Source organism: Xyrauchen texanus, chromosome 27, assembly GCF_025860055.1.
Source record: "Xyrauchen texanus isolate HMW12.3.18 chromosome 27, RBS_HiC_50CHRs, whole genome shotgun sequence".
Lineage (NCBI taxonomy): Eukaryota > Metazoa > Chordata > Actinopteri > Cypriniformes > Catostomidae > Xyrauchen > Xyrauchen texanus.
The window spans coordinates 6,110,943-6,123,975 of record NC_068302.1 but is presented as its reverse complement, the minus strand read 5'-3'; the positions used below and the strand labels follow the sequence as shown (position 1 = coordinate 6,123,975).

General features: G+C 42.6%; 1 protein-coding gene across 1 annotated transcript; it reads left to right on the top strand.

Moving 5' to 3' along the window:
* Window positions 1–11,125: 11,125 nt before the first annotated feature.
* LOC127621359 (C-type natriuretic peptide 3-like) lies at window positions 11,126–12,019 on the top strand. The gene is made up of 2 exons (XM_052094922.1): window positions 11,126–11,268; window positions 11,368–12,019. The coding sequence occupies exons 1-2, from the start codon at window positions 11,185–11,187 to the stop codon at window positions 11,668–11,670; spliced, it is 387 nt and encodes a 128-aa protein (XP_051950882.1). The 5' UTR covers window positions 11,126–11,184; the 3' UTR covers window positions 11,671–12,019.
* Window positions 12,020–13,033: the final 1,014 nt, after the last annotated feature.

Sequence of the window (13,033 nt, the reverse complement as noted above, 5' to 3'; positions counted from 1 at the left end):
TCTACAGTCTCAGCACAGGCATCCACTGAATCACCCGAACCTATGAAAGTTGTTTATGCCTGTGTTTCTATGGAGGAATGCCAACGTCGACATAACGGAAAAATTTGCTATTACTGTGGTGAACCAGGTCATCTCAATGCTGCATACCCACACAAGAAATCAAGTTCCCCTGAATCAATGCTGAAAGTGAGTTCCACAAACTTTGTATCACCTATCCTTCACAGATTTCTGTTTCCTGTAGATATCTCCATGGTGATCATATAAAATATGTTACAGCTTTAGTGGATTCTGGGGCTGCTGTGAATCTCATAAATTAAAAGATCATACAAGAACTCAATATACCCACCATTCAATACATTCCAAGGATTAATATCACCACTGTTGACAACGCTCCCATTGGTACTGTTATAACCCAAAATACTGTTCCCATAACCATCGAGATTGGACTATTTAATGTGGAGAACATTTCACTGAATGTCATTAACTCACCCAATCATGCTCTTATCATGGGTCATCCTTGGCCGGACATTCACAATCCTTCAATATCCTGGAACCAGGGTGAGCTCACGAAATGGTCAAGTTTCTCTCATTTACATTGTTTCCATGTTTCTGTCTTCAATCCTTGTCTTACCACCAGCATCGAAATCCCTGAATTCCAAACAGTAACCATGATTCCCAAGGAGCATGCAGAATTCAATTAAGATTTTTGTAAAGTCAAAGCTACTCAACTTCCTCCTAACCATCCATGGGACTGTGCCATTGAACCTCTTCCTAATACAGCTACACCGAGAAGCAAGGCTTATCCATTGTCATGCCCCGAGATCCTAGTTATGGAAACTTACATTGAGGAAGCCCTTGTCTGCGGTTGCATCCACTATCGAGGCCTGAACTTTGTCACCTTGAAATACCATTACTCACCTTGAACAACTCCGTGAGGCTAAGATTTATACTAAGCTCTATCTTAAAAGTAGGCATTCCTAAAGAAGTCTTGACCTATCAGGGCACCAATTTCACGAGTCGCACACTCAAACAAGTTTACCAACTCCTGAGTATAAAGAGATTAAGAATCACCCCATATCACCCCCAGACTGATGTATTGGTAGAGCGATTTAATCAGACCCTAAAAAACATGCTCAGAATATTTATTTCAGAGTCTGGCAAAGACTGAGACAAATGGTTTCCGTATCTGCACCACCCTTACACTCGGCAACACTCAAAATTTATGTTTCCGCTATTGGTTGGTAGGATGGATAACAACCTCAGATGTTACAGAACCACCCCCCTTTATGAACAACTCCTTGTGTTCTTCTGTTGGGATGTCCCCTTGGTCATGGTGCTGGACGATTAGGATAAGCTTGGTAGAACTCTTGGATCAGGGATGGGTCCAGTATGTCCTTGGTGGCTACCCACGATCTCTCCTCTGGTTCCTTTCCTTACCAGTCCAACAAGTATTGCATCTGGCTCCCTCATCGCCTTGAGTCCATGATCTCTTAGACCATATACACAGGTGCTCCATCAAGCTTCAGTGGAGGCGGAGGCTTCGGATTCGTGATTCCAGGGTCAGAGGCCGTGTGGACTGTCCTTGCTGAAACCATGGAAGGAAGGAGAGATGCTGTAGTTACCAGGAAGCTCTAAAGGTTGTAACTGTGTTTATTTGACAGATAATCCTGAATGGACCCACATAACTTGGACTGAGCTTCCTACAGGGTAGCCGCAGCTTGAGATCCCTTGTGAATTTCCAGACCCTCTGTCCAGGCTAATAGTTGGCGTGAGGGCGCCTTTGGATTATTGGAATTGGTTTGAGTAATCTTGTGGGCAGTTCCCTAGGGGTCTTCGATTGTGCACACACTTGACAAGACTTCACATAGAGAGTAACATCATGAATCACAGATGGCCACCAGAAGGAATTACGTAACAGTGTGATTGTTCTTTGGATGCCAGGGTGTCCTCCACTCAATGAAGTGGGACCCATTGGATAGTTCTATCAAAGAAAGAGGCCTACCTGCAGTTTAAAAGAACCAGTTCAAACCAGATTAAATATTTGGTTGTGCAGCATGGGAACCAGAAATTACAATAGTATGAATGTTTGGTGGCAAGTTTCAAGAAAAAAGTAATATGATCTATTGAAAATATTAAAATGACTTGTGGTCATTTGGTAGGATGCAAAAACAATTATACTTGGAGAAAAAAACAAATATGAACAGGGACAAACTTACTTAGGACACAACACCACAAACAAAACTAATTTCTGATATCATCAGATGTTTTAGTGCTGGCATCATCAGTATATGTATCATGTATGCAGATATGTGTGTCAGGTCCATGTATTTGTCTTATGTTATCAGGCTAGCCTGTGACACCGGGGAAACCCCTGACCCAAAATGCTCCTGTAAAAACTCCAGCAATGAACCAATAGGGCTGTGAACAGGATCCTCATTTCACACTGCACACCAAGTGGCGAAAATACACCACTTTAACATATATAACCTCCTTGTTGATGGAGTTCTAGCATTTAAAATGGTATCAGCCACAGCAGGGGATGAACCATCTTTCAAAAGAATGCCCCATTGAGGGGCCAATCCCATAACTTCCATAAGTCCAGTTGAGGGTGCCAAATGCTACCCTGTACCTGAGACAAAATATACATTCTGACTGAAATCTCCCAAGGCATCTCCTCCAGGAGAGAGACCAGAATTGAAAACCACACGTGAGATAGCCAATTTGGTGCCACTAAAAGAAGCTCCTCCTGATTCCTCTGTAGGACTGTGTGCTAGAGACAGAGGGGAAAGTGGGATGTCTCGCTCAGTGCAAACAAGAAACCTGTTGAAACCTTGGCAACAAGATGGTCTTGTCTAGGTTGACTCGCAGCCCTAGATTGTTTAAATAGCTGAGAACAACATCTTGATGTTTGGCAGCCAGATTCTCTGAGTGAGCTAACACCAACCGTTCCTCGAGATTTTTAATAATGCAGATGTCCTGAAGCCTCAAAGGCATCAGAGCTGCACACATGCATTTTGTGAATCTGCATGGTGCCCAAGCAAATCCGAAGGGAAGGACGCAAATTGAAATGCTTTTCCCCAAAAGCGAATCTGAGAAAATGCCTGTGCTTCGGTAAGCGACCTTCAGACCTATAGTCAACATTAATTCCAAAACGTTATTCATGGGGGGAGAATGAGACAACATTTTTTGCATTCGAGGTGTAAAAGCTCTCACACAGAAGAACATCTCCACATGACAAAATACACCCTACTGAGCAAGGACCATAAAACGCAATTCTCACCCACATTTGCCCCCCTACATACCTCACTTCAAGTAATTTTAGAGTCACCAAAAACTAAGTAATGACTTATTCTGTTCTGTAATGTATAAGAGTTTTTTTGATCATACATGCTTGCTATCATTCAAAAGGTCTCAGTGTGACTGGTAACACCATTTAATTTCCTTTCAGCAAAGTCATATCACAAGTAAGATTTAAGAACTTAGTAAAATACTGCATTCTATCAGAGGCATAACCCCTCCCAGGTCTCTCACAGAGACCAGATGTTGTATGCAGATTAGATGTATTCTTTGTAAACAAGTTTCAAAGGTCTACCTTCAAACCCCTAAATTGTAAACCAAAACCTGGATAACGTCAAACATACACATCTGAAATAACAATAGAATCGCTTGGTATTTAAGGAAAGATGACAAAGGAATCGGGGTCTCTCTGTAGCCAGATTGACCCACACAAAAAGCCTTTTGTGTAGTTTTCTCTACCAGGAATCTGCATTCAGATCTCCCATGCTTTGCAATTGCTTGTAGTTTTTTCCATTGCCAGGTATGTTTTCTTTGACTTGTCTTTTATTTTTAGGAATGTTTGTTTATTCTTATCATATGTGAAATTCGCTTTGATTGATTTTGTAACTTACATTTTAAATCCTACCTGTTCTGTTGTTTAATAGGTACAACGATAACCTTTATTATGGAGAGGAGACAACAGCCAGCCATAATTTTTATACACTTTATTATTCTCCATCTCGAACCGTAATACATTCAATATATGTTCAACACATATATCCTATTTAATGTAATACTACTGTATAGAACCTAATACACTACCTGGCAAATAAATTGTTACTTTTTGATTTATTCTGTATTCCTCCGAAATCATTTATCACTGGTAAATTGAGGGACACCTTTTGTTACCGTAAACATATGTCCAGGATAATGACATTACTGGAGCTTATGAATAGGAGAAAACCATGTAAGACTACCAGTCACTAGATATTACTGTCTTAGCAAGTTGAATGAAACGTGACTAAATAAAACTATCATCTGGTTATGAGCAAGCAGTAGGTGGCAGAATCAGATGATATTAGTAAACCCTGCAACTGCTGACTATGAACAGAACAGAGTAATCAATAACTCAAAAGATTATATTAAAAGAATGATCATAAAGTAATTAGAGCTTTAATCTAAATTAGAGGTCAACTTAAATTGGAGTCAGATAAAATAAATTACGGAATCAATTTGTAAAGTGTAAATTAGCAATAATTGCTTTACTTCAGCACTCAGAAAAGACAGAATAACGCAGAGACTTTCAAAGGGCAATCTATTAAGGTTCCACTCCGAAACAATAGTTTTTTGAGTCCCCATCCTTATTTACAGAGGCATAATTAATGGCGAACTTGAATTGATAATGTCCTCCGCATCATAATTAAGAGATTGAAGAAAGTCCCAACAGAGCCAGTGAATTCAAACAGACACTCTTTACTACGATGCGCTTGGTTGAACTGCAAAACCATTGTGTGTAGATCCAACAAGTGTCTGAAAAGAGAGATCGTCATTGGAAAAAACTGAGAAGAGATAGCAGTGAGCATCTCTTCTCTTGTAAGAACGCCTGCGTAATCCATGAAATGGTGAGAAAATGAGTTCAATACCCTGAGACAATAATGGCACAGATGAAGCACTCTGTGCGTTGGTCCCCTTGGCACTCTGTGCCATCACTCAGTTGGGGAATTTTCTCTCATTCCAGAATCCTTATTCTGTGGCCGGGGTCACTGGACCATGCAGCATCTCATCCGCTGCACTCCGAACAGGGTACAGAGAGAGAAAGAGAGGCTGAGGCTGTGCCTCCAACTGCCTCATTCATGTGAGCTCTCTCAGAACAACACAGAATAAAGACAATGGGGCAATGTGGCCCATTTTGTTTTCTTACCATCCAACATCGAAACCTCTTTTTAACGGATTTACACAATGGGCAAGGAGGAGGCGGGAACCAGCTGAGCATTCAAAGTAAACATTTAATAAACAAATTAAAAAAATACAACATACTTTCCACCATAAAATTATAAATTATATAATTATAATTTAACTACCCCAACACACTGGCAGACATGATGCGATCCACTGCACCTAGGGGAACGGCTAACTACTCAGAAGTATAAGGACTGGCTGGTGCCTTCTCTCTATTGTTCTCCCCAAAAAAGGAATGAAACCGTTTGACTGGGGCCAAATATATGGTCCAAGCTGGGGGGGGTGTCCCTCCAAAGAGGAGGACACAGCGGAGAACCACACCCGGCCCCAAGAGGGGGGTGGGGGGGGATTTTAGGTGGAATACAACACATGTCTTATCGGTTAGGAGCAGAAGCACATCGTGCGGAGCAGCGTCGTGGTAGATCCTACCCAAGGGGGGAGGAGTTACTACAAACACGGCGACCAAGAACAGAGGCCCTCTGCCCAAGGAAGACTTGGGAAGACAGGGAAACCATTTTGCGGAATATAAATCACACGGGGTTGCCTAGGGGAATAACCAGCACATGTGGAGCACTTACTTCAGTACGGGGGATGTTGACGCCTGTACTGGGGCGGCAGCGAGTCTCTTGACAGCCACTAGGCTAGGGAGGAAGAACGTCCAGGGTTCACACTTCTTGAGAACGCAACTGGGGAAAGAGCGCACATCTTCGCCTCAAAGGAGGGGAAAGGTGCTATGCACAAGCGATACACCCGGCCCGCTGACCCGAACTTACCTGTTTGTGTCACTTGATAACACACGGGATGAAACTGGCTCAACCCTGAGGTTAAAAATATCTCAGCTCTTTTGGTCCATACCATGCAAGTGAATGGGTTCCAAAATGTTGCTCCAAAAAGCACATAAAGGAAGCATAAAAGTAATCCATATGACTCAGTGGTTAAATCCATATCTTCAGAAGTGATATGATAGTTTTGTGTGAGAAACAGATCAATGTTTTTTTGTTAGAAATTCTTCTTCCTGCCCAGTAGGGTGCGTATGCATGAAGAATGTGAATCATTAAAATCACAAGAAGAAGAATGTGAAAGTTGTGACACACCTATCATTTCGCGTTTTAAGACATTGATTTAACCACTTGAGTCATATGGATTACTTTTATGCTGATTTATGGAGATTTTGGAGCTTCACAATATTGTCACCCATTCACTTGCATTGTAAGGACCAAAATAGTTGAGATATTCTTCTAAAAATCTTTATTTGTGTTCTGCTGTAGAAAGAAAGTCATACACATCTGGGATGGCATAAGGGTGAGTAAATAACAAAAGAATTAACATTTTTGGGTGAACTATTACTTTAATGTCCTCCTACCTCTGTAGACTGCAGATCCTAACACGGCAGCCACTATGAGGGGACCCTCTCCATGTAGAATAAAACTGCTTTTATAGGGTGCCTGATATGACTGAAATATTTATCTCATGTGAGTGTTTATGATTTTAGACATAAGTTTCAAAATTACAATTAATTTCTTTAGAAGTCAAACTTTTTAAATGAGGAAAAAAATTGACTGAGTGCACCATTAACATGATTTTAGTGTGATTAAATTATTATTAAACGTTTTCTCTGTAAAATTATGTCCAATTTTATAATTTTGTTGCCATGACAATATAACACCATTGTGGTGAGCAGGGCAGGGCTGAGCGGTGTCTGGGCAGAGTAAGGCTGGGAAGATAATTGGTGAATGAGTTCTACCTGTGTTCCACACCGGTCTCGCATTCCAGTGAGGGGCAGAGGGAGTATATAAGGAGAGGACACAGCGGCAGACGAGAGAGAGACGCATGAAGCTATCTGAGTGTGTGTTAATGAAGAGCAGAGCATGTGTCGGGGACCGCTGAAAAGCAAGCCCTTTGTGTGTGACACTGAAATGTGTTTTATGGTTAATAAATGTCTACGTATGTTGTCAAGCTGGTCCCAGTTTCCTCCTTTCCCATCCTTGAATTGTTATATCAATAAACCCTAAAACCCTGAAACGACTTAAAAACGTAAAAATTGTGATTTAAACATCTTTACAGTTCAAATAATACACACGTTTTAAAACAAGAATGAATGTAAGTGCTTTTATATCTTAGATATCAGAACAAAATTTGTCATCCAGCAGGAAAAGCATGCAAAATGTCTCGGTTACTGTCGTAACCTCAGTTCCTGATTGAGGGAATGAAACGTTGTGTCGATGTAGTGACACTAGGGGTCCCTATTTAAAAACGCCACAACACTGAACGTGTTAAGTGGACTGCTAATGCAGGGAAGCAAGCTGTTGCGTGCAAAAATAGCAGGTGCATCAGACTGCATGTAACCTTCCCAAACGCCCCAAGAGATTTCATATAGTTCCCCACATCCCTGAGGGAGGGAAGTAACATAACTAGCTTTTCTCTCTATGTTTTCGCTCAATGGAGTGATAGATGCGGCTGGGGCCATCTAACGCTATAACACACATCAGGGAAGGCATTCTTTTCCAATCCTATACTTTCAGGGGGAAAAGACCCCATGGAGACCACATCCTGCCCAACAGGGGAGGTTAACATGTGGCAAATACATCACATGGGCTTACCAGCCACACATGGAAGTGGCACGGTGGTAGGTCCTGCATTGATGGGGAGGAGCTCTACAAACACAGCGACAGGGGGGCAGAAGGAGCTCTGACCAAGGGTGATGAGGGTCTGCTGTTGTCACCGTATTACTGAATTCTAAATGTTCGGACCTGTCAAAACATGGGAAACTGGCTCAACCTGGAAATTGTAAGACCTCGCGAAGGTATTGGGTGTTACCCAGCTTCCGCTCTGCAGATGTCTGCTGGAGATGTGCCATGGCCAGTGCCCACGAGGATGCCACACACCTGTAGAGTGTACTCAAACCCAGAAGGGGGCGGGCATGGCCCAGGTCTGGAAGGCGTCCACGATCTCATGGGCAAGCCTCTGTTGGGGACAGCATTCCCTTTTCACTGTCCACCAAGCAGACAAAGAGCTGCTCAGAGTGTCTAAAGCTCTGCGTGCGATCCAAGTGGGTACGCAAAGTACGCACTGGACACAGCAATGCTAAGTCTGGGTCTGCCTCCTCCCGGGGCAGCGCTTGCTGGTTCACTACCTGAACCCAAAAGAAAGGGGTCGTAGTACACTTGGGCACGTAGCCTCAGGATGACGTGAGAGTCTGCCGGACCGGGCTCCAGGCAAAGGTCGCTGACAGAGAACGCTTGCAGGTCCCCAACCCTCTTGATGGAAGTGAGTGCAATCAGGAGGACCATCTTCAAGGAGAAGGCCTTTAGTTCGACTGATTGTAGTGGATCAAACGGGGCTCTCCGAAGGTCCAAGAGGACAATGGAGAGATCCCGTGAGGGGAACAGGCATAGCCTAGGAGGGTTCAGCCTCCAGGTGCCTCTAAGGAACCTGATGATCAGGTAGTGCTACCCAAATGACTTACCGTTCACTGCATTGTGAGCTGCTACATAGACCTTCAATGTGGAGGGGGACAGCCGCCCCTCCAGCCTCTCCTGAAGGAAAGGGAGCACTGACCAACTGCACACCTCTGCGGGTCTTCAGAAGAACACTAAGAAGATCAATATGTGCCACATTGGAGTATAAAGCCTGGTAGAGGGAGCTCTGTCTTGAGTGATCATGTCTGCGACGGCTGTTGGTAGACCGTTTTAGACCTTCCGCATCCCGTCCAAGGGCCAGAAGTTGAGTTTCCAGAGGTCTGGGCGCGGATGTCAGAGGGTGCCCCTTCCCTGAGAAAGAAGGTCCTTCCTCAGGGGAATTTTCCTGGGAGGTGCTGTCACAAGGAGTGTGAGATCCAAGAACCAAGTCCGAGTGGGCCAGTAGGGGGCCACGAAAATGACTTGTTCCTCATCCTCCCTGACCTTGCACAGGAAAATGCATACTTGCGCAGCTCCTGGGGCCAGCTGTGTGCCAGCGCATCTGTGCTGAGGGGGGCTTCTGTCATAGAGTACCAGAGCGGGCAATGGGTAGAATCTTGTGAGTTGGCAGTTGATGTGCCAACCCAGCCGGGGGCCCCAACCAGGAGCCAGCGGCTGTGTGCCCGCTGCACACGATGCCCCAGCCCAATTGGGAGGCATCCATAGTAACTACGACGCGTCTGGACACTTGCTGTAGGGGGACACCTGCCCGTAGAAAACAGAGGTCTATCCAAGGGCTGAATAAGTGATGACAGGAAGGGGTGAGGGTCACACAGCATGTGCCATGGTGCCATGCCCATCTTGAGTCTGAATCCAGTGCTGAAGCGGTCTCATATGCATCAACCCGAGCGGCCTAACCGTCGCTGAGGATGCCATATGCCCCAGGAGCCACTAAAATTGTTTCAGTGGAACCGCTGTGCCGGGTCTGAACGTACTCAGGCAGTTCAGCACCGACTGCACGCGCTCGCTCGTGAGGCACGTTGTCATTGAGACTGAATCTAACTCCATGCCGAGAAAAGAGATGCTCTGAACTGTGGAGAGCTTGCTCTTTTCAGTTGACCCGAATCCCTAAACGGCTGAGGTGCGTGAGCAACAGGTCCCTGTGTACACAGAGCAACTGTCGAGAGTGTGCTAAGGTTAGCCAGTCGTCGAGGTAGTGGAGTATGCGAATGCCTTTAATGGGCAAGAACTGCCTCTCCGACTTTCGTGAAGACCTGAGGGGACAGGGACAGAACAAAAGGGAGGAATTGAACTGATACACCTGGCCGTTGAAAGCGAACCGTAGAAAGGGTCTGTGACAGGGTAATATTGAGCCGTGAATGTGCACATCCTTCAGGTCTACCAGCGCGAACCAATCTTAATGCTGGACGCATGTCAGAATACGTTTCTGCATCAGCATCTTGAACGGAAGTCCGTGTTATGTCCGGTTCAGAACTTGTAGGTCCAAGGATTGGCCGCAACCCACCACCTACTCTCCACGCAAAAAGGATTATTTATTTGTAAATCTTTGTAAATACAACATTTTTGGCAAAAAGGGTTGTTTGGATCTAAGTAAAGAAACCTGGTGTTCTAGGACCCCAAAGAACCTTTTTTTCTTTGAGTGTGCTGTATGTCTATGGACAAGCACATATTTGGGCTTAAATGCGTTAGAGCATCACCTACATTTCAGATCTTTATATTGTGATGGAATGCAATAGAGAATTTTTTTTTTTCTTTCTGGTGCTTGCTGCCATGTGGTGGAACAAAATTAGACTTTTGAAAGTGAGGTAGAGTGCGAAGAACCAGAATAACATGCTAACAAATTTAGGACAAGTTTTTTTTTTTTTTACTTTGTTTATCATAAGATTATAAACACATAAAATATTATTAATGAATAATTCTCCGAAATACGAGATACAATTTTGGCAATTAGTCCACAGTTTGTGTGAATGGTGAGCTTTTAAATTTGCACCAGAGAATAAGTGGTTAAATCAAAAGTTTTTCAATAACTGTTCAAAATGTGAAAGGATAGCATTTGGTGTGAAAAAAAAAGTGGGAGAAATAGATTTGTTATGAAGAATTCTCAAATTTTTACGTTATTAGTTATTTTTACAAACATTAGGTTGCACCATCAATCAATATTCCAAAAGCTAATATACATTGTTCCAATCTTTCTACTTTTTGACCAAAAAAACTATAAAAACGTATACTGTGCGTTCCTTTTAACAGATCCACATCATAATGTTCTATACTTGACATACAGTTGTATTGACAATCAGATGGCGACTTTTCACGTCCACGTTGTATGTATGTTCGGTAATTGAAGTGGGAAACTTGATGAAAACAAAGAGCCCTCCCCGTAGTGTTTAGTGGGTCGTTAGCTTGGGTGTCCGTGACGAAATCAGCCAAATAAAAGAGCGCACCTGGACACGGCTCTCGGGTACGATCTGAAGGTGAACAGAGACGCGCACAACTACCGCTGACGAGTGCTGACTCCAGCAATACAAACACAATGATCGCCAACATCTCCTTTTTCTGCGTGTCTTCACTTCTACTTTTAAACTTGGTCGGGGCCAAACCAATTTCCAGTTTACAGGTGAGTCCTTAAACTTTTAATCTCGCCCTTAATAGTTTAGTATACATTTACACTAATAATATAGCCTATATATAATTTTAATTTGATTTTTTACAACAGAGTCTTAAGGAGTTGTTAGATGAACAAGTTATCACGCCGTTTGTGGAGTCGGAGGAGACGGCGACGGAGCAGAAAGACGTGAAAGCGGAGAAGAGCAAGCTGGACGCGCCAGCGGAGCATCTTTGGGAGTCAGACGCGCGAAACTCAGCGCTGGCGGGAAAAGATCGCGAGTTCGTGCGTCTCCTAGGAGACATACTATCTACATCCAAGCGCTCGTGGAGTCGATTCAAGAAAGGTGGGCTGCGGAGCTGTTTTGGGGTCAGACTCGAGAGAATCGGGTCTTTTAGCGGGCTCGGGTGTTAAGCAGCAGGTATGCTCGGAGATGAACACAAAAATGTAAACGCGTATTTGAAATAAAGAACGTCTTATTAATTTATGTCATGTCACTTCTTGCCGTTTGGGTTTTTACTGGAATAGGGCACTGCGATTTCCTTACTTGAAATGTTCATGCAGGCACCTCTTTGTTCTAAAAAAAAGAAATGTGGACTGCAAGTTTACCGTTGATTTGTGTTCAGTTGATATCTGTTGGTTATTATTTATTCGAGATTTAGAACTGTAAATAGTTTGAAATTTTGAAAATACTATAGGCTACTGCTGCTTTGAACTGTTGTACTGTCTATATATTTATTGATTTATTTATGTCACCTCTAAATCCAATCGTGTTATAGATCATGTATATTGCAGCAAAATAAATATTTTGCATAACTTGTGTCAACTTGGTCTAAAATTAAAGTGAGAATATTTGATTATGAATTTTGCCTGTTTATGGACATGTCTTATAATTAAATCCTTGTAAGTGTGGTCCCTTGCATCGTCAAGATTAGGCCTTCTTATGAGTTTCAATACATTTAGGTGTGTTGTTGTGGTTGAATTTCATATTTTTTTTCAGTGAATCAAACCCTCACGAGGAACGTAGGCCTATCTATCTGCTGCTGAAAAAATCCAGAGAGTGACCACTTGGATAATCGCAGATTTCATAAATATCTCTTAGATAGATCTTATATTTTGAATCTGGGTTGGCCTATGATAGTCAAGCAAAAACAAACAAAAACAAAAATGTCTAAAAACGGCCTCAACCAGTTTCATTGAATTATAATTATACATTATAATATTAAAATAATAAAATAACAAAGTTTTACTTGTATTTCTCTCTGATCTGACTCTTATAGATTAGCCTACTTCATGTACACTATTCTGGTTTATACATCCATGTTTCATAAAATATTTTAATAAAGGTGTAGTACAAAACACATGAACCAGACCTATATTTTTTAGGTAAAGCATTTTGTGAAGTGTATATAGAGTAGCCTAATAATGAACATCTAAGGAAAAGATTTGCCCATGGTGTAAATAATTGTGACCACTTTATTAGGAACACCTGTACACCTACTAATTCATGAAATGATTTAATCAGCCTATCAGTAGTGCGATGCATAAAATAATTCAGATATGGGTCAGAAGCTTCAGTTAATGTTCATGTCAACCATCAGAATGGGGAAAAATGTGATCTCAGTGATTTAGACCAGTGTTTCCCAAACTTTTTTTCTGGGGACCCACATTTTAAAGTTGATAAATCCTTGTGACCCAATAAACATTAGGCCCATATAGTTCATATATCACGAAGAGAATTTATGCATTAACAAAATATGTATGACCATTTTTAAGG

Coding starts and splice junctions, on each gene's coding strand:
- LOC127621359 (XM_052094922.1), top strand. CDS start 11,185: ATGATCGCCAACATCTCCTTTTTCTGCGTGTCTTCACTTCTACTTTTA. Junction 11,269..11,367: donor AACCAATTTCCAGTTTACAG/GTGAGTCCTTAA, acceptor TTTTTACAACAG/AGTCTTAAGGAGTTGTTAGA.